The sequence below is a fragment of the Micromesistius poutassou genome (assembly GCF_964030765.1).
Source record: "Micromesistius poutassou genome assembly, chromosome: 14".
NCBI lineage: Eukaryota > Metazoa > Chordata > Actinopteri > Gadiformes > Gadidae > Micromesistius > Micromesistius poutassou.
The window spans coordinates 6,148,975-6,174,846 of record NC_140284.1 but is presented as its reverse complement, the minus strand read 5'-3'; the positions used below and the strand labels follow the sequence as shown (position 1 = coordinate 6,174,846).

The 25,872-nt window shown below is 42.8% G+C and overlaps 1 protein-coding gene across 3 annotated transcripts; it reads left to right on the top strand.

Annotated features, from left to right (window-relative positions):
* Positions 1–59: 59 nt before the first annotated feature.
* ranbp2 (RAN binding protein 2) lies at positions 60–25,872 on the top strand. Of its 3 annotated transcripts, none has more exons than XM_084478015.1 (30): positions 60–244; positions 765–832; positions 941–1,052; positions 1,137–1,289; positions 3,140–3,370; positions 3,525–3,667; positions 3,841–4,036; positions 4,537–4,677; positions 4,826–4,985; positions 5,406–5,587; positions 6,095–6,282; positions 6,690–6,813; positions 7,022–7,183; positions 7,313–7,450; positions 7,589–7,714; positions 7,802–8,008; positions 8,104–8,187; positions 8,405–8,543; positions 8,762–8,856; positions 9,766–14,710; positions 15,477–15,554; positions 17,379–17,549; positions 20,116–20,199; positions 20,369–20,550; positions 20,730–21,189; positions 21,907–22,005; positions 22,199–22,347; positions 22,699–22,972; positions 23,170–23,516; positions 24,962–25,872. In XM_084478015.1, exons 1-30 carry the CDS (start codon positions 173–175, stop codon positions 25,268–25,270), a joined length of 9,819 nt encoding a protein of 3,272 aa, XP_084334141.1. In that variant the 5' UTR covers positions 60–172; the 3' UTR covers positions 25,271–25,872. The 3 variants fall into 3 exon arrangements, with proteins under 3 accessions (XP_084334141.1, XP_084334140.1, XP_084334142.1); XM_084478014.1 differs by having other exon boundaries at positions 20,366–20,550; XM_084478016.1 differs by lacking the exon at positions 15,477–15,554 and having other exon boundaries at positions 20,366–20,550.

The window sequence follows — 25,872 nt, the reverse complement described above, 5'->3', positions numbered from 1 at the left end:
ACAACCATTGCTGCCATTTGCTGTTACGAGACTGCGCACTGTCACCATGATGGCGGAAGAGCTATTGAGCCAGTAACGATTTACAGAAATTACTATCACTATTTCTAATTATTGTTAAATATTACCGTTTTCCACACATTAGTATAGAGGTCTAACATTCAATTCCGAAGCCATGAGGCGAAGTAAGGCTGAAGTGGATCGCTATATCTCTTCAGTACACAGTTCGTCCCCTTCGCTCAAAGAGGTGAGTTGAGCCGGTGGCTAAAATTAGCCGTTCAGCCATCATGTTTATACCAGCATGTGCTAAACGTTTTGGCTAATAAGCAAGTTGTACCCACCACAAACAAATGACAAATATTTTAGCCTTACTGAGGTCGCTGCAAGCAGAAACGAGCAGAATATTGTGGTTCATAGAAACCTTAACGTTACTAAATCACTATTTTGTTAGCTTGAGTCTTGCCCGTGTCCTCCATTGGAAATGCGCGGTAGAATCCCGAGTCGCGCTGCTTTAGCCGCGATGTTTGGCTGATGTGGGACAGCAAACTGGACGTTACCCCTGTCCCTTATTAAGTAGTTAACGTTTAACATGACTTCATATGCTGTTAGGCAAAATGGTTCGTTATAGCTTTCCTGTCAAATATGATGTAATAGTAAGTCGTTGTCTGAGCTCCTTGAATATTGGTTGAATTAATAGTCATCTGATTCAAACAACCTGGTCAAACTTTCATGACTTTGATATTCAATGCTGTCATTTTCTTCTACAGAAGCCCATCAAAGGCTTTTTATTTGCAAAGCTGTATTTTGAGGCGAAGGAGTATGAACTCGCTAAAAGGTAAGCCAAATAAGCCTTGCTTATTTAAATTAAACCATTTGAAAAACATTGGATTCTGGAGTTTGTTTATATTTGCATACGTTTCTTTTTGTTTTGTTTTGTCTTTAGACATGTGTCAGAGTATCTCAAAGTCCAGGAGAGGGACCCCAAAGCACACAAATTCCTTGGCCAGCTCTTTGAGAAAGAGGGAGAAGTTGACAAAGCAATTGGATGTTATAGGGTATGTAATCACATTTACCGTAGCCATCTGTAATACTTCCACTGTTGAGCGTAAACTACATTAAAGAGTGCTCTCTGTGTGTAGAGGTCAGTGGACCTGAACCCAGCACAGAAGGACCTGGTTCTGAAGGTGGCTGAGTTGCTGTGCAGTAAGGATCCATCTGACAGCAGGGCAGAGTTCTGGGTGGAGAAGGCCAGCAAGCTGCTCCCTGGTAACCCAGCGGTCTTCAACCTCAAGGTGAGATCAACTGCATGCTACTTTCAAAAATGAATAGCAACATATTAATGTTAATATTAATTCAACTTGACTTGTTCAACCTCATACGTCACACTTGCTAGTCTGTGGCAGGTTATGAAACAATGGAGCTGGATGCTGCTGCTATACCATTGCTTCTGTGTTTTGGTTCTTGTTTTGCATACATATACTTGCAGTAACCTACAATACATTGCTTGTAAACTGATACTTTAATACAACTTTAAAAAAAGATTGTCGTTGGGGAGTTTTCAGCAATCAATTCATCATTTAATCATGAAGCATAGTTCTCTTGTAGTATTTTTTTCTATATCACATGATAAACGGCCACATGCCATCAATATAGTATTCCTTAAGGCTCACGTAGCGATTCAGTCTCCCGGGGAGAACATTTAGAAAAGTTAATTCATTATGGATTCATTCACTATTGCCACTTTTCCACCGACAGTATCAGCTCCATCTAAAAAAGTACCTCTTCAATGTGGGCGCGTCGTAGAAAAGAACCTCTCCACCATGGGCGGGTCGTCATTAGGTTTTAATCACGGGAGACGCGATTCCTGGGAAATCAGAATCTGATCAAGACTACTTCCTGATTCCCGGGAAAGGTTATGATGGGAATAAAAATAAAATAAAATAAAATAAAAAGCGCAATGACTGCGCGTCTATTGTTGTCATACGGTAACGTTGATGGAAGCGAAACTCGAGCCCTAGGAAAGGAACGACACTAAAACGAAACAGTGAAACGCTGATCCTCCAGAGCCGGTCCGTGGACTCCAGCCATGCCAGACACACACAACCACGCGCAGCCTAACTCTAGCCCCGGGAAAGGAGCGACACACACGGCGAAACGCTGATCAGTGTCCCCCTCGGGATACCGGGTACCCGGTACTAGGTACCAGGTACTTTTTTTGCCAATGGAAACGCAAAAAAGGCGTGTCGAGCTGGTACTGGCGGTGGAAAAGCGGCATATTACACAAGTACAACTTGTCCACTCTTCTTAATTCTCCAGTCTTCTCTAGCCACCGACTTATTCTATTTGAAACCTAATTAATAGTCGCCGTAAACTATGCATGGTAACTAAAGCCAAAAAGAATACGACAATATGTTGCATATCTAAATAATGGTTGTGGCTGGAGGATTTAAGATGACTTCACACATGGGGTTTGTACTCAGTTGCCTCTGTTGTTGTTGTTGTTTGTTTGAGATGAGACACATTAAAAGGGATGTTTGTGTGAGTCAGTCAGCCTGTAAACATGTTTACAACCCCTCCCAAAAGGGGCACAGAGATTCAATTACAAACTCACCTCCTCCTCAAACACCTCCTAAAAGTAACTTCATACAAATGATTGCTTCCTCTGCATGGACAAGCAGCAGCTCTGCGTCTGACATGTTTGATAATAACAACAAGGAAAACTTTTCCTCTGCAAATGATAGCTCCCAACTACAGCTTTTCATGCGTTGCGTTCCATGTCCAGTGCCCCCTCGTAGTAGAATATCCCCTGTGTGGTTGGTCACTTCACAAATTACATCAGGGTGACTGTAATGGAGGATAAATTGAACTTCTCTTCCTGCCTCTCGCATTACAACTCCTTTTTGTTTTGATATGTTTATGAACTTATGGATATGTTAAGTTATAAAGAAAAGAAAATATGATGGATACACAGTATATTCTCATTTATTTTGAGAAATGAATCGTGAACCCAATATCGGAAATCAAACCAAATCATGAGTGAATCGTTCCCAGGCATTTAATCAACCGTTATCTAAATGCCAGCTATCTTATTTCCCTGTTGTCCTCGTACCCCTCCTCTATTTACATTTGTTTCCATGATCAGGAGAAGCTGCTCAGCCGTCAGGGCCAACAGGGATGGAACCGCCTTTTCGATCTTCTGCAGGCTGAGTTAGCGGTGCGCCCAGCCGATGTCCACGTCAACATAAAGCTGGTTGAGCTGTACTCTAAAGATGGGCGCCTGGACGAGGCTGTGAAGCACTGCTTGAGCCATGAGAAAAAGGGCCAGCTACGCAAAAGTCTGGATTGGAACTCTGTTGTGGTCGACACACTGCAGGTCAGCCATTATGTGTTTTGGATGTATATAATTTTGGATAAAAAAATTCTATATAGTAATACTCAAGTGGTACAGTAAAGGGACTCAAGGTGCTTCAACTGAAGTTGAGCAGACGTTTTAACATCTTGCATCTGACTTGGCATGTGGTTTTAAGGAATACCTGGCCCAGCCCGGTGTCTCAAACAATGAAAAGCTGTGTCGTCGCCTTAAAGGAGAGCTGCTGCTGGCCCACTGCAACCTGCTGAGACTCAAACTATCAGTCAGTGGAGTGCTGCCCGCACTTGATGCCCTGAGAAGGTAGGTTTTGTGTGTTTGTGTGTGTTTTTGTGTGCATTTGCCCACAAAGAAGGGTTAAACATTGTTTAAACCCAACTCTTTAAGGTCTACAAAGAGCCATGTGTATAACCCCTGTGTAATAATCCCCATATAATGTATGTGCGTGCATGTGTTTTATTTTTCTTTATTTTTAGTTTTGATGAAGCCATGCGGTCTGTGAGTGCCACAGCAGGCAGCCAGACAGACGAGCTGTGTGAGGTGTTTGGGGAAATGCGAGCTCACCTTTACCTGCACACTGGTACCCTCCTACTGAAGATGGCCCAAGAGCGTGAGCAGAACTGGAGAGCTGTGACCGACTTGGCCACCCTCTGCTTCCTGTTGTCTTACCAGGTACATGCTAATGGGACCTAGATGGGTTACTATAGATCTCTTAATTAAAAGTGTGACTGTTCCCGACAATATAACGTAGCATACAGCACACAAACTGTTTGGTTTTGTAACGTGCACTGTTTAATTAAACAGTGCAACTTTATAGTAAAAGGACTTTAATATACTACTGTATACATAGCCCGTAACAATGATGACAGTTTCAGTGATTGTCGAAAATCTAAAAATCAATTAGGGATGGGTCAGAATATTCGATTATTCGTTCCTGAGGGTCAAAGTCGATTTTTAGCATTTGGACGGAACTAATGTTGGTTCTGTAGCACTATTATTATTTTTTTATTATTATATTTATTTTTTTTCTTGCCGATGATCCATGGCTGCCTTTGTGAATATCGGCACACATCGAATAATAGATTATTCGTTCATACCACCCACTGATTATTCTACCATGAAAATTTTGAGTTATTCACATCCCTAATATCAATATCGCTTTGTCATCTTAGGTTCCCAGACCAAAGCTTAAGCTGACTAAAGGAGATCAGTTGGCACCCCAGCTGTTGGAGCTGATGGCCAGCGATAGACAGAGCCAGGCTGGCCACATGCTGCTTAACCTCAGCTCGGACCCACAGACCTTTATTACTGAGGTCAGTGGAACAACCGTTAACCATTTCATCACTTTTCAGCTAAAACATCCATCTTATGCTGCGTGTTTTTTTTTCCTCTTGACTTTGGAATGGATGTATTTCAGCTGCCTTCCCTTTTTCATACATTGTACATTTTATTGTATTGTAGGTGGTGGAAGCATTTGGTAATCGCATCGGGCAGAGCTCTCTTTTTGAGCTCCTGTTTGGAGAGCAGTCCTCCACAAGTGCCTCCTTCATGGCCAATGATGACTTCTGTTCCATCAACACACAAGTCCCAGAATTCTCCCAGCTGGCTAAGTGGGACAATGGTTAGTGGAGCACAGGGGTGTCCTCGACAGCACTATACAAAACTACATGGTCAAGTCTTAATCGTCAGGCCAGACATATCGATGCTGAATGCTTTAAACGCTCAAACTTCTATCAATCGGCTTATCTGGATTTCCCAAAGCTGTCTATAGGTTTTCCTTCTTGAAACCAAACAATGCTGTGGTATCATTCATGCAGCCCCACCATTCTCCCAGTGCATTATCCCTCTGTTAAACAAGCACAATTTTACAGACGCAAGGATTCCAATATAATGACAACAACGACCAAATGTATTTTTGTCGCAGACTCAAATCATCGAAAGTTTGAGGTCCACCACCACACCACACTTGACAAAAAAAGGGATGTTTGTGTAATTTGCTAGAACATCATGGTTCACAATTGGTTCTGTGCGTGTTTTGTAGGTTCCATCATGCTCCATGGGGGAGACTTGCAGCACCTGAGCTGGCTTGGCCTGCAGTGGACCTTGTTGGCCCAGAGGCCAGCCCTGCGAGACTGGCTCAAGCAGCTCTTCCCCAGGCTCAACCTGGAAACATCCAAGCTTGACACCAATGCTCCCGAGTCCATCTCCCTGCTGGACCTGGAGGTACTTTCTAGGGACTAGATGTTGCTTTAAAAATTAACCCTGGTTGTAAACCTTATCATAACTTCCAGTATTGAGAATCATCAGGTAGTGTTGTACTCTCTATATATGAATCACAATGCAGGTCTGATGTGAAGGGTCAACTAGTGATTGAGAGGGCAGTCAATTCAAAGGGGTACACTAGGCCTCATTTATTTTCCTCATGCTTTATTAGTTTTGGTTGGGTTTCCACAATTTTATCAGACTACTTTCAAATGGGGTTTGACATTCAGATCTTATTCACGCTCCAATATAATTTCCAGTTTTTCCAAGAATGATATCGGTGTAATCGTACAAATAATGTCTCTGAAAAATCATAATGTATTACCTAGAGGGGTTCATTGAAAATCGTGTAATAATAAAATAATGCATTGGTTCCCTTCACACATAGGAAATGTTAACTATTCAAAGACTAAAAGTTGCTCCTGTTGAAGGTAGCTTCCATTCTGATTTATTTATCTTTTTCTCAAGGTGTTTGTGTGTGGGGTGGTTTTCTGCTGCCACAGCCAGCTCCAGGAGACTGCTAAGATCAGCTGTGTCGGCCAGCAGCCACCCAGCGAGCCGAGATGCCTTCCTCTTCCTCTTCTCCGCTCCCTGTCCAGTGATCGGCAGAGGGAGTGGTGGGATGCCATCTACAGTCTCATCCACAAACAAGCTCTGTACGTTTTATTGAGCGATATGCATGGGTCCACAATGAAGGCCCAAGGCATTCTTTTAATTTTTGTTCAATCGACACCCTTTGACAACCCTCCCTTTGTTATTTTCAATCCACCTTTTTTTATGACTGTAAAGCCTAGGTTATGATATCAATTCCGTTCAGGGTTTGTAAAAATAGATAATGGTGTTTTTTTTAATTTATGACAGAAACTATATTGAGGGTAATATGCTATAGTCTTTTGCAAATCATATAGGATACAACTCTCAAGATTCAGAACTGGGTCATCCCTCAGTACAACTTGATGAATAATTTTCTATATTCTAGATGAGCTTTATTAGAATTGTCCACTTCTCTGACTCATTTAAAAAGTGCTTTACATTGCATTAATTTTGTATTTTTATTTTGCAGAACTGGCACGTCAGCAAAGCTACGTATGGTTGTGCAGCATGGTCTGAGTTCACTAAGAGCAGGAGAGAAACACGGTCTGCAGCCAGCACTCGCTATTTCCTGGGCTCAACATCTCAGCCAGATGGTGAGCATGTATCCAGTGTTTAACACCTAGCAGGTTACCCAATACTTGCGTGCATGCATGTGTCTTCACACTGTTCACGTTCTGTTAATGTTGAATCTTAATTTTTTACTTGGCTTTTATTAAAACATTAGGAAACGGTAGTATTTCTGTTTAGTAGTATGCTCATACTTGTTACATACTCTTCATTTAACCAGATTTGTCTCCTCAGGGCATGGAGGTGAATTCATACTATGACCAGAAGGAATACATTGGCCGTAGTGTCCACTACTGGAAGGCTGCTCTTCCTCTCTTGGACAAGATCAAAAACAGGCGAAGCATACCAGAACCCCTTGACCCCCTCTTCATTCATTTCTCCAACAGAGATATCCAGGTGAATTAATATTTTATTTTATCATTTGTTTACAGTTTAAGCCTGTGTTGCATCCATGCAAGTAATATGACTGCAACAGTTAGTTTGTTAACTGCTGTGAATATTTTTCTAACTTTTTCCTACTTTCAGATCTCAATTGTGAAGGGCTATGAGGAAGAGGCCATGATAGGATTTGCGTCTCTCTTGGATGTAGAGGGAAAAACGGAAGAAGCCATTTCTACCCTGGAAACGATCAATAACGTGTCATCTTCCTGGCATCTTGCACAGGCAAGTCCAAGCTTCAGATTACTTGAACTCATTGTACTTGGGATGCTGTTGACCATTATTGTGTTGCCACGAACAGATCACCAGCCTTCAGTTGATTTGGTTGTAGTAGAGGCTTCCTTTCATTGAGATTCTCAACAGATCTACCAAAGGCTGTCAGAGGAGGCAGGCAGTGGGGTGGAGGAGACACAAGACCGGTGTATCATGTTCCTCAAGAAGTTCAGAACTTACCTGTCAAAGATCTACAACTCGGATGACCTGGAGCAGGTTTGTTGTGGTTCCTTGTGGACGAAATTATGGGGTCAATTGTCTCCTCTAGAGGTATAAGCCAGTGATATAAAATGTCTACCCCAGCTGCCCGTATCCATGGAAGAGGTGATGGACCTCTTGAATGAGGTGAATCAGCAGCTGGAAGAGATTGGTGAGATTGCAGAAGAGAAGGAAGGGGCCCGAAGAGCACCAACCCGGTCCACACCAGAAACTTCCGCAACTGTCTCCCGCATCAACTTCCCCACCACGTCACCTAATAAAAGCACAGTTTCTCCCTCCAAAATACACCTGGTTGGTAATTTTCATTAATAAATGGGTTGACTATTTTAATTACCGGTGGCTGATGTTTTCCATAATTTACGAGGTTTTCTTTACATTGTCAACAGATTTCTCCAAAGACACCACCGCATTGGGTTGAGGATCAGAAGTCTCTGCTACAGATGCTCTGCCAGCAAGTAGAAGCTCTCAAGGTAAGTTTTTTTTATTTATTTATTTTATATATTGCATTTTTGTGGTATTGCAATCTGTACGCAGTTTTGGTAGAGCGACAGAGTCCTCCCTACTCGAGTATTCTGAGTCACCAAAAATAAGTAATAATAAAATGGGTCTGTAACTACTTTCCACCTACCAAACATGGATAGGTGGTTTGTTTGTGTGGAAATTCAGATGTATTTCTTTACATTGCAGAACGAGGTCCACGATCTGAAGCACAATTCTAGTGGGAACCTGGGCTCCCCTCATAGGTTGTATGGGGACAGCTATGGAGCCGACGGCCTACAAGAGCCCTACACCCCGGTACCGTCCTTTCAAGCGCCACAGTTAACAGGTAGGTTTCCAAGTAAATCAGTATTGCCGGTTACTTGTTTAAGCTATATGAGGTGACTATACACTTAGGTTACCCTCCACATATTGCAGCATCTATATTGGAATGGAAGTCAATGTAGCACCTCTTTAAATCCTTGGGATCTGATCACAACTTCTTCCTAACTAGTTAGGATTCTTAACGAGCACAACGTGTGTGTGTGTGTGTGTGTTCTTTCTCAGATGCTACCACAGGGCCGTCTGGGTACTACAACCAGTCTCCTGCTTATAGCTCTCAATATCTACTTCGCTCATCAGCAAATGTGACCCCCACAAAGGTAAGATAAGTACTTGATATTCAGATTGCCATTTTGGACTAGGGATGCACCGATTTGTCGGAGATACATCTATCCACTGATACTTGCCTTGACTGCCATCAGCCTATCAGGAAATAAGATTCATCGATGGCAGTGGCTAATGTTGGATGCATACGTTAATGAGCTCACTGACATATGCAGGAGCTATTTACAAACAATGTAAAAGTGACCTTCGAACATTCCAACTTATTATTGGTTCAATAAAGCTCAGATACTACAGCCGAGGCTTCCTGGTAGATTCTCAGTTTGAGCATTCTGATACGTGCAGAGTTTATCACACGTGAAACTATTACATTTGATTATATGTGGGTTAAATCAGTGTTGGGTGTGTCATCCATACATCCATCATCCATACAGTCGATGGTATAATCCGTTTCTCATGTCCTTAGAGTACAGGTGATTGTGTTGGCCTGATTCATTCCAATGAATCGTTCTCCTTCCGATGATATCTCCTTTTTAGTAATGTTCATTAATGCTAATTGTTAAATGTTAATTTATACAACATTTAATTACAGTCTGCCTTTATGACTAAACCTATTGAGACGTTCAGAAAACCGTAGTCCAAATTAAACTCTAGCGCTCTATCTTTAATATTATATACGTTTAATTGCATACAATTCAGTTATGTTGTATGTATCCATTTACTACAGTATGTTCATATTTTAAAAAGGTTGGAAATGGGCTAGCCTATTCAGTTTTTTCACAAAACAGAAAATAACATTAACAAAAAATAATAATACATCGTTATATGCCATTGGCAAGATTGTTATTTTAAACCTAAAGTATCGACCCAGAATATTACAATCGGTGCATTCCTATTTTGGACCGGTGAGTGACTCTTCTAATGCATATTTTTGTGCTTTATCACAGGGTTCAATGTACAACATGAATCGTATGCCCCCACAACAGCATATGTATTCCTACCAGCAGCCGAACCACACACCACCAATGCAACCTGCTCCACCGTGCGTCTACCCCCCACAAGAACAAGCTTTCGGTGCACCTCTTCGCTTTGAGTCACCAGCAACCAACCTTCTCTCGCCCTACAGTGAGGAATATTACAGCCATGGTGTCAATCAGCCAACAACCAACCTACCCCTTCCTGAGCCTGGTTACTTCACCAAACCCTCTCCGGTTTCCATTCAACCAAAGAGTATTGAGGGGAAAGCAATGGATTTTGGGAAAATCTCTTTTGGCCAAATGGCATCGACTGACAACCCAAAGGTTCCTAGTCTTGTTGCTGGGCCAACTAGTCAAACTGCACAATCGTCAGACTTCAAATTCAACTCTAATAATTTCAAATCCAACGACGGAGACTTTACCTTCTCTGCTTCTCCAGCCAAGCACAGTGAAAGTCTGCTTGGGCTGCTGACTTCGGATATTTCCACTAAAACAGACTTTGAGCAGAAGCCTGGGGCTCAGGATCAACCCACTAGCCAAGGGGGCATCTTCACATTTGGAACTAAAAATCTCTCTGGGTTCAGTTTCTCAAGTGCAGCGACGAACACTCGCATTTCAGGTGTATTTGAAAAAGTTGAGAAGCCATTTAGTTTTGGGGATGTCACCAAGCCTAAAGAAGAATTGGAAAAGCCATCTCAAGCCGAGCAAAATCAGCCACTGGAAAGTGACAATGACAGCACCCAGTTAGAGGATGATGATGATGGTCCTCATTTTGAACCTATTGTACCTCTGCCCGATAAGATAGATGTCAAAACAGGTGAGGAAGAAGAACAGGAATTGTTCTGTAATAGGGCCAAGCTGTACCGTTTTGAAATGGAGACAAAGGAGTGGAAAGAGCGGGGTATTGGAAATATAAAGATTTTAAAACATAACACTTCAGGAAAAGTGCGCATCTTAATGAGGAGAGAACAAGTCCTTAAGATCTGTGCCAACCACTATATCAACGCTGATACCCTACTTAAACCGAATGCTGGCTCAGACAAGTCATGGGTCTGGAATGCCATTGATTATGCAGATGAGCAGCCCAAACCTGAACAACTAGCCATCCGTTTCAAAACTGCAGAGGAGGCATTGCTTTTCAAAACAAAGTTTGATGAAGCTCAACAAAATGTGCCCAAGTCACCAGCAAAGCATTGCTTGCAGGAAAAGAGAGACGTGGGCCATAAACTGAATGAAACCCAATCATCATTTGGAGCCCAGTTTGCACTTAAGGATGGGGAATGGGACTGCAATGTTTGCTATGTGCGAAACAAGCCCAAAGATATTCAGTGTGTAGCTTGTCAGACCAAGAATCCACAAAGTGTGGCAAAACCAGAAGAAACAGTAGTCACTGACTCGAAACCAGCACCCCCACCTGGAGGACCAACGGCAGCAAGTAGCTTTACTTTCAAATTTGGCACAGAGTCTTTAAAGAATAGTTCTGGCACTCCATTCTCAGGATTTGGGGCATTTGGTGCTTCTATTCCTCCATTTTCATTTGGGACTAGTGGTCAAACCCTTGCGGATACTGGAACCAGTGCATTTGGAGCTCAGTTTAATAAGAAGCAAGGTCAGTGGGACTGTGATGCATGTTATGTAAGAAATGAGGCGTCATCAAACAGTTGTGTAGCCTGTCAAACTCCTCAGGCATCAGCTGTCACAAAACCATCAGAAACGGCAGGTCCACCTGCAGAAACACCAGCTGCCCTAACCACCAAGCCTCAGGGCTCTGGGTTTGGCTCGAGTTTTGGTAGCCAATTTGGGATTAAACAAGGTCAATGGGACTGTGATGCATGTTATGTAAGAAATGAGTCCTCATCAAAGAGTTGCGTTGCCTGTCAAACTCCTCAGGCCTCAGCAGCATCAGTTGTCACAGAAACAGCAGGTCCACCTGCACAAATGGCAGCCGCCCCAACCACCAAGCCTCAGAGCTCTGCGTTTGGTTCGAGTTTTGGTAGCCAATTTGGGATCAAACAAGGTCAATGGGACTGTGATGCATGTTATGTAAGAAATGAGTCCTCATCAAAGAGTTGTGTTGCCTGTCAAACTCCTCAGGCCTCAGCAGCATCATCTATCACAGAAACAGGTCCACCTGCACAAATTGCAGCCGCCCCAACCACCAAGCCTCAGAGCTCTGCGTTTGGATCAAGTTTCGGTGGCCAATTTGGGATGAAGGCAGGTCAGTGGGACTGTGATGCATGTTATGTAAGAAATGAGTCCTCATCCAAGAGTTGTGTTGCCTGTCAAACTCCTCATTCCTCAGCATCAGTTGTCACAAAAACAGCAGGTCCACCTGCACAAATGGCAGCTGCCACAACCACCAAGCCTCTCAGCTCTGCGTTTGGCTCGAATTTCGGTGGACAATTTGGGATGAAACCAGGACAGTGGGACTGTGATGCATGTTATGTAAGAAATGAGTCCTCATCCAAGAATTGTGTTGCCTGTCAAACTTTGAATCCCTTATCCAAAACGACTTCCCCTACAGCTACAGCCCCATGCCCTACTCTATCACTGGGAGCCATGTTTGCTAAGAAAGGTGGGGAGTGGGACTGTGACACTTGTTTGGTCAGGAACAATGCTTCGGTCAGTCAATGTTTGTCCTGTCAGACGCCTAATCCTAACCAAAGTGCTAGTGGCCTTGGTCCTTCATCCGGCATCAGTAGCTCAACATTTAGCTTTACTTTTGGAGATAAAACTGCACCAAGTCAATCTGCTGGAACTGCCTTTACTTCTGGCTTTGCGAGTAGCAAAGGTTCTTCCTTTAAGTTTGGAGTGCCCCAATCAGAAATTCCTGTTACTAGCGCTTCAAGCTTTTCATTTGCATTGCCCATTCAAGCTGGAGGATTCAAGTTTGGTGCTCAAGAAACTACAAAAGAAGAATCTGCGATGAAGACTGCACCAGTGACTGCTTCTACAGTCCTCAAAAACTTAGCGGACCAACACAAAGAGACAATGTCTACACAATCTATTGATGGAACTAAAGAAGACCAAAATGCACTATTTACTGGTAGGCATGATGCATTCAGTTTTGCAGACTTGGCCACTTCAAGTGGGGACTTTCAATTTGGCCAGAATGATCCCACTTTTAAGGGCTTCTCTCGTGCTGGCGAGAATCTGTTTTCATCCAACCAGGGGTCTCCAAGAATGGTAGACTCTTCTGCTGCCCAGGAAGAGGAGGACATGTACAAGACTGAGGAGAATGATGACATACAGTTTGAGCCTGTTGTTCAGATGCCGGAAAAGGTTGACCTGGTCACGGGAGAGGAGGAAGAGCAGGTTCTATACTCCCAGCGTGTTAAGCTGTTTCGCTTTGATAGCGGCCTAAGCCAATGGAAAGAACGGGGCTTGGGTGTCCTCAAATTTCTCAAAAATGCCGCTAATGGAAGACTAAGAGTTTTAATGAGAAGGGAGCAGGTTCTGAAGGTATGTGCCAACCACTGGATCACCACCACAATGAATCTTAAGCCTCTAGCAGGGTCAGACAAAGCATGGATGTGGTTGGCAAATGATTTCTCTGATGGAGATGCTAGACTAGAACAGCTAGCAGCCAAGTTCAAAACACCAGAGCTAGCATCGGAGTTCAAGCAAAAGTTTGAAGAGTGCCAGAGACTCCTATTAGATATCCCATTGCAGACACCACACAAGCTTGTTGATACTGGCAGAACAGCCCATCTCATTCAGAAAGCTGAGGAAATGAAGTCTGGTTTAAAAGATTTAAAATGTTTCCTAACCGATGAAAAAACTAAACTCTGTGATGAGAGCGCAGCAAACCTCCCTCCATCTAGCAATGTGATCGGGCTGACCGTAAAGCCCCTCACTGAAGGCACAGGTCCTACTTTGGAATGGGATAACTACGATCTTAGAGGAGAACCTTTAGATGACTCTGCTGACACTTCTGTTTATGCTTCTCCTCTAGCAAGCAGTCCCGTTAGAAAGAACCTATTTAGATTTGGAGAATCCACTAGTGGTTTTAGCTTCAGTTTTCAGCCTGGCATCAGCCCTTCCAAGTCTCCTGCTAAGCTCAATCAGAGCAGAGTATCAGTGGGCACTGATGATGAGCAAGATTCAACTCAAGATGAGGACAAAGATGGCCAGTACTTTGAACCCATTGTACCCTTGCCTGATCTTGTGGAGATTTCCACAGGAGAGGAAAATGAGCAGGTGGTCTTCAATCACCGGGCTAAATTGTACCGTTACGACAAAGACCTTAACCAGTGGAAGGAGAGGGGCATTGGAGAAATCAGGATCCTGCAGAACTACGACACTAGACGAGTGAGACTTATCATGAGACGAGATCAGGTGCTCAAGATTTGTTGCAACCACTGGATTACAACGGCAATGAAGCTAGAAGTGATGAAAGGATCTGAGAAGGCCTGGGTGTGGAGCGCTTTAGACTTTACTGATGCTAAAGATGGCAGAGTTGAACAATTGGCTGTGAGGTTCAAACTACAGGATGTAGCAAATGCATTCAAAGAGGTATTTGAGAAGGCCAAAAATGCACAGGACAGCGAGACACCAATGACCCCAGTGACTTCAAGGGTGGCCACTCCTCAGGAAACAACGCCAGCCAAGACTACACCTACCCAAGTATGTGGAAAAGAAGCGATTGCCATCCTGGAAGAAGCCATTAAAGAGCGCACAGACCTGATTTCAGAAAGTCAGCCCATAACAGCTATATCTTCCAGCCCTTCAAACCCTATGAAGATGGTGGTTTCTCCCCCCAAGTTTGTCTTTGGTACAGATACCCTCCAAAAAATCTTTGGCCCAACCAAGTCTTCTCCAGAGCCAGAGAATTCTTCATCTAACTCCAGGACCGAAGATGACCTCAATGTGTCCCCGTCATCTGCATCACCTGCATTCAAGATCCCAGAGAAAGGTAAGTCTTCCAAAGCAGTTTTAAATATTGTATTTCATTCCATGTAGTTTGTCCATGTTTTAAAGTGTATCCCCATTCTTATCGTACAACCTTATTCAATGCCCAATGCTGAGAGGAACTCACCAAAAAGTACTTTCCAGCTCAAATGTGGGAATTTTTAGACTAGCATGATTATCCGGAGACACTTATCGTTCCCAATTTAAATGTACCCCTTGCCATTTTAACTTGAACGCACTATTTCTTGTCAAGGGATGAATTAGGTCCTAAAATTGTTGGAGAGCACAGGTAAACAGATCTTCCATTGATGGAATTCAAGTATCCTGCGCATTCTCCTTATGAAAAGTATCTCCCTTTCAACAACCATGCATAAATCCCGCATTCATGTTTGTCTTTTGTCATGCCTACTTCAATTCATTTAGCTGGGATTATGTAGAAGGCAGAAAAGCTCACAATGGGTAGAGTCTCTGATTTATGGACGTTAGTCCTAAAAATATATAGAAGAAAAGGCTAGCTCAACTGGTAGAGCATGGCATTAACACTGCCAGGGTCTGGGGTTTGATTCCTATTGGGCCACCCTTAATAAAAAAAGAATATACACATTGCGAGACGATTTGGTTAAAAGTGTCCACCAAACAGTAAATGCCAGATTATCTAATTTCACAATGGTTTATGTGGTGCAGTTTTTCTTTAGAATAGTACTTAGTTAAGCTGAGATATGAAACGGCTTTGAATTTAGCTTCTTTCTTCAAACATGCTATCTTTTTAGGATTGGATTTTAGGCTTTTCAAAGATAATCCAATGGCTTTTTGGACCACCACATCGTCCTTCCAATTTGAGTCCCCAGGTACTTCTCATTGCCATGCCCCGGTCTGTGTGTGCCATGCTATGCCACATGTTACCAGCTTTCACCTGAAAGAAGGCGATAGCCTGGAAGCAATACACACTTAACATGTTGCATGCCCAGTGTGTGTTGCCAAAAACAGATTGTAATTCAACTTTGAGTAAGCAGTTAAACCTTTATACTGCCAATGAAACCAAAGCCATTATCATTTACAAAGAGCAATGTTGGCACAGTAATATTATCCTCCCACTGTCGGAGTCTGTCACAAAAGTTTAAAATGTCACTTGATCATGGGCTAATGGGTGTGTAAATCATGCTGCACAATGCCTTGGTGAATTTGTTGACATTATTTTTACCATTTTAATCAACCAATAGGCCTCAGTACTTTTGAAGTACATATCGACACTTTTGGAACTTTACTACAGTGTCGAACTGGACCAAAAGTTTGGTGCCGATGTTCGGCTCTCGATGGGCACAAGTGTATAACCGTGTGCAACTCGCTAACAGTAGTGCATGTTTTATTGCAATGATATAACTGATCATGCATGTGCGTGGCATGCTCAATATTCCATTCAGGAACTATTCCAAGGCAATAGTACAGGCGCTTCACCTCCCAGCACCTGACTAGGTCAGACATGTCCATGTCCAAAACCCCAGTAGTCATATTGGTTCCATTTTTATTTGGGATTAGCTTGGGCGTTCAATAGGAATGGAATAAACCAATCGATCCATTATCAGATTTCTCCAATTTTCGTTACCATTATTGCATCAGCATTTAAAAATGTAGCGGTTGACCTCTAGTTCAGCATTTCCCAACCTGAGAGCCCTAAATGTTGTTGGGATTTCCAGATAAAAATGCATCATATTTATAAGGGATGGAACGTTCCAACTGAAAAATCGGAACCATTCAGGTCCCTTGTCACGGATCAGGGCATGTATGTATTCTTTGGGTTAATTAGGTTCAAATAACCTTTTGGGCCGTAATTAAGGTACCCAGTGAAAGTCTCAGATGATTAGTGACTACAAACTTTTTCATTTGGTGGGACCCTAACAAATTTGGTAAACTCACTTTTAATAAGCTGTAAAATAGTTAATCTCATTGTTGTTCCTATATCGACAGCGCCTCAATCTCTTTCCTCAAAAACCAACTATTCATGCTTTACCTTCTGATAATAACGGGCTGCTATGGTAATATAATATAATTCTTTTTTTGATATAGATATAGGCACGGTGTTATCCCCTGCTTTACCAAAAACATATCGAACCAAACTTTGAATTTTGTGAACCATTCCACCCCAAATATTTATAGGTCCCTAAAGTATGGTTCTGAATATATTGAATGTTAGGTTGGCTGCGAGCCACAAACACTTTTCGGATAGGGAAGTGGGCCTTGAGTGGAAAAAGCCTATGGTTTATAATGCATTAGCCAAAAAGCAGTTAGGGTTAAAAATTCATAATGGGTGAACCAGTACCTAACAAAATATTTCCTTTTGTTCCCAGTGAACTAAAGTAAGTTACAGCATATCATTAAATAGAAATTGGTCTATCAAATGGCATATGACTAATTCCTAGTCAAATATAACGGAAGAATACACACCTTGAATGGATGGAAGTAGACTTTCCCTGAGGTTTTTGATACTAGTTATTCTATTACAATTGCACGTTTTTAGTTTTTTTCTAAGGCATCTTGTTCATTTGTGTGAATTCCTAACACATTAACGTCCTGTCTTTGATTTAAATCGGCTGGGGAAATAAAGTAACTGCAAATACAATTACAACTTTCTTTCTAATATAAATCTTTTGTTTCCCTCCAAATTTCTGTTCCAGTACCCAGTTATGCTGAAGGAAGTAGCGAAAATTGGGACTCTGATGTTGAGGTGGTGTACGTGAGGGAGCCTACGCCTGAGCAGGCAGCGTTGGCCAAAAGTTTACTTCTGCCACTGACTTTCTTCTGCTACAAGAACGAACCAAGCTACAACAGCGATGATGAAACTGATGGTAAGGTTACAACAAATGAGAGGTTATCAAAGTAATGCACAACAGACTGCAATTGACTTCAAATTGTTTTATTAAGCTGTGCATTAAGCATAAAAAACATAATGTTTGATTGAATGCAGTGAAAGCTACCCTCATTTCAGCATCTACTCCTTCTGGTCTATTGAATGGGTGGAGTCTATTTTCCCTCCTGGCTGCATAACTAATTGCCATATGTTCAAGGGGCTAAGGGAAGCCACTCGCATTACGCTAGGGCTGAATGATTTATTGCATTTGCGATAATATCACGATATGACAAAACAAGATTTTCTAACCGCAAAGGCTGCGATTTGATTGGTCACGTGACTTGCGAGTGAGCCGAGCGGAGCAAAGCAGTGCAGGCAGGGAGAGACGCTGCGCTTTAACCTGCTACACAATGGCCTCAGGCTCGCCAGAAGAGCGCACAGCTGAAAGTTTGGTACCAAAGAGGGGCGGCACATCAGTTGTGTGGATTTATTTTGGCTATAAAAAAGACGATGCTGCGCAACTGTCCCGCATTTTGATCACAGCCTCGTCGGCCTTGAAAAAAAAAAAACACCTCAGCGCACCAAATCAGCCGGCCGAGACCTCGCTAAAGAGGTCCGCGCTATTGTTGACGGGGGGGCATTCGATCGCCGACAAGCACTATTGCGGACGCGATTGTTGAAGAACACTCAGAGGGCACTTTTTAATACGAGGCAAAAAGGGCAGGGGCTCAAGCACCACTAGGGCCCTATGTGTGCACGTGCCTGGTAACAGCACATTGTCGGACCGTCGGGTGAAAATGAGTCGTGGCTCAACATGGAGCAAAGAGGAGACGGAATGTCTATTGGATATTTGGGCAGACGCCCACATAGAACGTATGCTGGCAAACACACATAAAAATGCCGATGCATTTAACACATTCAGCACCAGGATGAGGGAGAAGGAGTTCGAAAATAAATCTGATATTGTTTATTATGAAACAGATAGATTTATTGCTTGTGTCCGTTGAAAAATACATGAGAAAAGGACCTTGAAAAAATAATCGCATATTAAATCGCAATCGCAATATTGAGGGGAAAAAATCGCAATTAGATTATTTTCCAAAATCGTTCAGCCCTACATTACGCGATGGTGCATATTGATGGCATTGCAAGTCATACAAACTACACAAAACAGCAAGGGGGGGGTATTCAGATCCCACCCCTACGAGTTAAGACTGACTCTTATTAGCTGACTTTGCGATGTAAATGTATATACTTTTTGACATTTTAATGGCAAGATAATGTATCCCACATAATTTGATTCGATTTGTTATGGTAGCTGACCTGTGGGGTGGGGGGAGCGGGGTGTGCACGGAAGGAGGCCATCAATTGAGCAGTCGATTTTGACGAGCAGCTAACAGCGTGCTAAACTCAACAACCGAGCTGTATTCTAATTGAGGTGTGGATTATGTGGGAGCTGAGCAGGCCTGAATGGGCCTTGCTCTCCCCTGGAAACACTTTTTTATAAATAAAAAAACGATTGACTAGCAAGGTCCTGTTTAGGACTATGACGCCCAGTAATGAAAAGTAATTAAAATAAAGGTATTCCCTTGGTCTTAATATGTGCCTGTTGGCAACATTTTCTTTTGTGCCTTTTAAAGTTTTTAAAATGCACTTGAGCAGAACAGTTGATGCGGATTGACTATAGGTGAATACATAATTTTTTGTCAATCTGATGAGTCAAATATTGCGGGAGCAAAGAATCAGGTCTACAACGGTTCTTTGTCATATGTCCTGTCTGGGATATATCATGGGTTTTGATTAGGGATGCACAATAACTTCTTTTTTTTTAACCGATACCGATAACTTTCAGCTCCTAAAGGCCGATACCAATAACCGATAACACACACACATATACATGATCATGACCCAAGATCATGACATTAATACTATGAGCAAACCAAAAAACCTTAGGGTTTTTATTCACACTTGATGCCAGATATGTGGACATCGGTGTCACTCAGACGTCAGTAGAATCAACAGGGGATTTAGGGGGACGGGCTTGCAAGGGGCGAGATATGTCGTAGGGTCGAGGTTTGCAGGACAGCCCCCGTCACTCAGGTGTGTTTTGGTCTGACCGCAGACAGCAACGGAGGCAGAATGGGCAGAACTTATCATCTTAAATGTGGCTGCTGTGATGCATCATATATTCCGTTGCATCCGCATCAATCGATAAAAGATTGGAGCATGAGTTACAGACAAATAGAAGAAACAACAAAGAAAAAAGGCGTCGCGAACGACTGCGTTACCGGAGAAAGTCTTTTTTTGCAAGGAGAGCGAGCAGTAGCGTGTGTCAATTTAGTGAAGTAATGAACGAGTCCTGTTGTGTCTGTGCAAACGTGTACTGTAAAGTCAGTGAAACTAAGAATAAAGTACTGAAATTATATAGGCTATGTTATCAGGGATATTCATCATGATATCGGACTTATCGGAATGACAGTCATTTCTGTTATCGGCCCGATAATTATCGTGCACCCCTAGTTGTGATACAAGTCTACAGGTTGAATTTGATTTTGACCTTTCAGATGAAGACTATGAATCTGCTGTGAACTCCTTAAACGGAAAGCTCTACCCTGAACCTACAGAGAGAGGAGCTGCAGCATCTGATGGTACGTGATATACATAGCTCTCATTTCATGGAAGATATATTCATGAGGAAATGTACAGAACTATTGTCAAAGTATACACGTAGTAACACTAATTGTAAGGGCTGCAGCATACTATAGTGAATTATGTGGCTTTCCATATATAGCCTAAGAGTTGTCTTTTCTCCAGAAGGAGTCGCCTCAGATCCAGACTGCCAGGTGGTCTGGGAGAAGAAGCCCACACCAGAAGAGGAGGAGAAGGCAAAGAGCCTACAACTCCCCCCAACCTTCTTCTGTGAACTGGGCACCAGTGATTCAGAGGGAGACAAGGCTGAGGAGTTTGAGACGGAGGTCCGCAAAGTACAGGAGGCACTGGTGTGTATGGAACTTTAGCATGAAAATCTAAAATGGTGCACCTTTTACTTGTAGCTAAGAATTTTCTTTTTGCTCTAACTATTTTATCATACCTCCATTGTTACCACATCTTAAGTTATATTCTTTATCCACGCATGAAATAATAATTGTTTTTTTGTTTTTGTTTCCTTTTGTTTTAGACTGCCCAGCTAAGTGCAGAGGTGAAGGCTTCCTCTAGTGCTTCAGAGACGGTGCCTTCAGGCCAGCTGTCCAGCACAGAGGACCCAGTCTGCACAGAGGACCCAGTCTGCACAGAGGACCCAGTCTGCACAGAGGACCCAGTCTGCACAGAGGACCCAGTCTGCACCGAGGACGCAGTCGGCACCAAGGATGCAGTGTCCACAGAGGACGCAGTCGGCACAGAGGACGCAGTGTCCACCGAGGACGCAGTGTCCACCGAGGACACAGTCTCCACCGAGGACGCAGTCAGCACCTTGGCACAAGGGGAGGCAATCTCTGATCAGGCATCCGAGGCCCAGGATGCTGTCCCAAGCAACGGTTGTCCCATCGATCTCTCAACCAGGAAAAGCAAGGAGTCAGACTCGACTGTTGATGCTGCAACTCCTTCACTTGCCAACATTTTCACCACTACTAGTCAAGGTATACATATTTGGTTATCTTTAACTAGTGGGTGAGGCTATGTTATTGACCTAACCCACTAGTAACTGCATTTCCACATAGGCCCTTTTCACAGCAGACATTTTGTCATTGCTGGGTGAACAAGGGTAAGAGTATAATATTTATTATGGTCCTGTTACATTTAGGTGTGACGCACTAAATAGGCGGGGACTAGGGTGTCCATGACTAAGAATGTTGTTCATCAACTCAAAGCAATACATCCTGACACGTCTTCCAAGGCTAGGCAGACCTTTGCCCTTCAGCTGGCGAGCTAGTCATGTGTTTTTGGTGGAGTGTCTTTGCGGGATGCCTGAAGGGAGGGGGTACCATGGTACGGGTATAAGACCAACCTGCCTACTTACTCAATGTTAACACTTGTTTACCTTGCTATGACAGCTCTTTGATAAGGTTCAATAGTCAATGGTTGTTATCTTCAGTAGTTTACCCTTCTACCCTTGCCCTGGTATATAAAAGTAGCAGGCCCATCATTAATATTTGGAGCTACACCTTTTGAGTAGCTACACTGCCTACTCATACATTTCCCCAAAAAGATGTCTCTTTAAAAACATGTTTCTTCTTTTTCAAATGCATTTTAGATTATGTGTTATTGCAATATAACAAAGTCATATTTAAACAACATTATGCAAGTTTAGTCCATTGGGATCCACAATGTTTCTCTTCTATACCTTCTCAATGCAGACATCAACTTTGGCTTTAATGCGTTCGGAGGCGGAAGCTTCTCCTTCGCAGAACTGGCACAAAACACCGGAGATGGAGAATATGCCTTTGGATCGAAAGGTCGGTTTCAATCACTTTACTTGGCACTGATCATTTAAGTTGAAATAAATGCCGCCTGCATGGCCTGTGTTTCCTTATTTTTATTTTCTCTTTTTTTTTTTTATTATGATTTTTACATTTGCTCTTCCATCACTTTTGGATGCTTCATCTAAAACTCATAATGAGTGGACACCTATCTTCCTCCCCTCTTTAGACACCAACTTCTCCTGGGCAAATGCGGGAGCCTCAGTGTTTGGTGGTGCAGCCAAACCGAAGAACAATGGCGAGGAGGTGGAAGGGGATGAAGGGGATGCTGCCGATGAAGTGGACATTCACTTTGAGCCGATAGTGTCTCTGCCAGAGGTACCTTGTCTCAACCTCATCTTCAATTGGATTAAATTAATTTCAAATGATTTTGATTCTCCTTCGTAATCTAACAGGTTATCAGCCAGGTACAACATTGTGTGACTGATGAACTGCTGTCGAAAGCAAATATTTGTACTAGCATTACTTATGCCAAGTATTCTAAAATAGTCCAAATGCATAAAAAGGGAGTGCTCTTATTATGTACATGATTTGTACTAGCGTAGTGGTTTTGTACATGCACAGCAGTTCCTCTTGTACTTTGCAGACCCCAGTCTGAAACTCCTCAGACTTTTCTCCCTTTTAAGCGCTCATGTCAGCTTCCATTCAAGTTCCCGCTCTCCCTCTCAGGTGGAGACCAAGTCGGGTGAGGAGGACGAGGAGATCCTGTTCAAGGAGCGCACCAAGCTGTACCGGTGGGACCGCGGGCTCAACCAGTGGAAGGAGCGCGGCGTGGGCGACATAAAGATCCTCTACCACCCCGTCAAGGGCACCTACCGCGTCATCATGAGGAGAGAGCAGGTGCTGAACGTATGTGCCAATCACATCATCACACCCGTCATGGAGCTCAAGCCCATGAACTCGTCAGCCAACGCTCTGGTCTGGACCACCACTGACTATGCAGGTAAAACGCCACTTGCATCAGGAGTTTTGTGATGTGATCCATAAAATATACGCCGTCTTCAGTCTCCCAGGTGTTGCTCCAATCGATTAGCCCATCAGAATTTGTCAGTATTCAAATTACTTTATGATTATAATTTGTCTGTAGTATTTTCTTTTATCTTTGACGGCAGCTGTTTTTAACTCTTTCTCCTCATCCAGAGGGCAATGCTAGTGTGGAGCAGCTGGCAGCCAAGTTCAAGAACGCAGACCTAGCTGACAAATTCAAGAAGACCTTTTTGGACTGTCAGCAGCAGTTGAGTCAGCGCAGTGAAGACACCACCTTGCAGACGTTGTCCCGAGCCCAGGAACATTCCCGGGACACCAATCCCCGGGTTTTCCTGACCATCGCCGCTGATGACGAGACCCTTGGCACCATCGGCGTGGAACTGTATTCCCACGCTGTTCCAAAGACGGCAGAGAACTTCCGGGTGCTCTGCACAGGAGGCAGGGGCTTTGGTCTGAAAAACTCCATCTTCCACAGGGTTATACCCAACTTCATGTGTCAGGTGAGCTGTTAATAGCAATATTTAAAATGTAGAAAACGTGAGACCACACACTTAACGATAGATGAAGAAATGTGTCACTTTCAATCGGTAAGTGTGTGGAACATAGCACACCACACCACACAAAAACGTGTCCTGATTCTTAAAACCAATTGGTTATTGTCTGCCCAACGTGACAAGCCATACTCTGCTTTAAACCTTGTTTGTAAACAAACTATATTAAGATACAAGTTGCCTATTTATATATTTGTAAAACAAATGATGAATAGCAACAACACCAATTGTGGATGTAGGTAATAGACTACATTTTGTATTGGCCTGAACATCTCATAATGACAAATGATCCAGTCTTTTTGCATAGAATTAAACCGGTTTATCCTTGCACACCGCACCGTACCAGTAAAACCGGACACCACCCAACCCTAGTGTTCACCAACCTCTTTAACCTCTTCATCCCAAATGTACCCGTATCCAGGTAAAGCATGCCCTTGCATTGCCAGACAATTTGCAAACTACAATTAGTCTGCAGTCTCTCTGTTAATTTTGGATATACAAAGGGCGTCAACAACTGGCACAGACAAAAATGACATCACGTTAGTTTAGTACTGTCTCGATAGTGTAATCAACAGACCATGCTACAGCAGTGGCAGCCATCTCTATTGTTGTTGAAATGCCTCTACCGCACGCCTGCACCATCATCGTATTTATCCCGCCTCATGTTAGACAAAACATTGTGATAGCTGTTCTATTTTGTACCAGGCAGAACATTTTTTGTATGTGGGCGAGCCATACCTTATCTGGAGAGCAAATGAAACAAGAGATTGCAAGATTTGTCTGGTTAACAGGCTAGGTAGAGCCCCTCCCCTCTATTTACTTTGGCCATGTTATTTTCTGAAATAGGCCTAGTGATAAAGAGGTTAAGTTCAAGATCACTACCCAGGTAACAAAGGAAGCTTGTATAAGAGAGAGAGAGAGAAAAATATGTCATCACAGCGCTATGCAAATATAAGGATCCAGGATACAGTTATGGTTTTGGAATTAAAAGACATGGAGCAAGGTGAATGATTATACAATTCAATAGTAATACATTTTAGACTAGAAAGATTCTACCTCTTCCACACTTAACTACAGTAACAACAGAATCGAGTCCATTGGAGTCGAGCATCTGTCTCCGCATCATAGTGCCGTTAGCTTAATTTTCATCATCAATTTCATTATATCATATAGCAGACGATATGCTGTGTAAAGGTCTATATAATATGATATTCAACTGAATTTATCCCAACCACTTTAAAAGCCCCTCCTTTTGTAATAAACAAGGAAATTCTTAGGTTTGAAAACCTGTGGAGAAAAATCCTTGCTTTTTCAATCCGGTAACACTTTTCTATGATATTATTGCTGTCATTTATTTTGTAACAGGAACTTTACGTGGCTTTCTGTGTTTTCAGGGAGGTGACTTCACAAACCATGATGGCACCGGAGGGAGGTCCATCTACGGTGGACAGTTTGAAGATGAGAACTTTGACATCCGACACACAGGCCCGGGCCTGCTGTCCATGGCGAACCGCGGTCGGGACACAAACAACTCCCAGTTCTTCATCACTCTAAAGAAGGCCGAGCATCTGGACTTTAAACATGTGGTGTTCGGCTGGGTTCATGAGGGCATGGAGGTGGTGCGGGCGATGGCTGAGCTGGGCTCTGCGTCCGGCAAGTCCAGCCAGAGGATAAGCATCGTGGACTGTGGACAGGTTTCATAGACATTGATAACTAATATGGTGAAAAACACTTTGATGAGCACAGGGAACTCTAAATGTCACTACGATTTTGTCAATCAACTCCCCTGGAAGTGAAATGCTATCATGAAAGCATGTGATGATTGTTCTTTCTCTTCTTCAGTAATGCAGATTCTTGCCCTCCTTTTCTAAGCTGGACTTGAGTAGTCCAATCGTTCATACTGATCATATTGGCGAAGGTATAACGAGACAGCCTTTTGTTAGAGTCTGGTGTTGTTGCTGTGTTGCACTTAGGTTTTACATTAAATGTCACATTAAATGTCACCTTTTAAGGGAATTTGTTGTACAAATATGTATAGTTATTTTCCTGTTTTCAGAGGTAGCATTGATAATTCACCATGCACCATATTTTCCTGATGTAATGTTCCTTTTTTTGTAATGCTCACTTTCTATATTACTTGTTTTGCCTGTCCCTGTTTCTGTAAGAGATGGTTATACCTAAGGCTACAAAATTCCTGCATTGTAACGGGACAGACGGAACCGGATTTACCCTAAAAATATAAAAGTAAAAACGGTGCTCAGTTGAGATACTGAGATGAAAAATTAATAAAGTTGCTATAATTGTT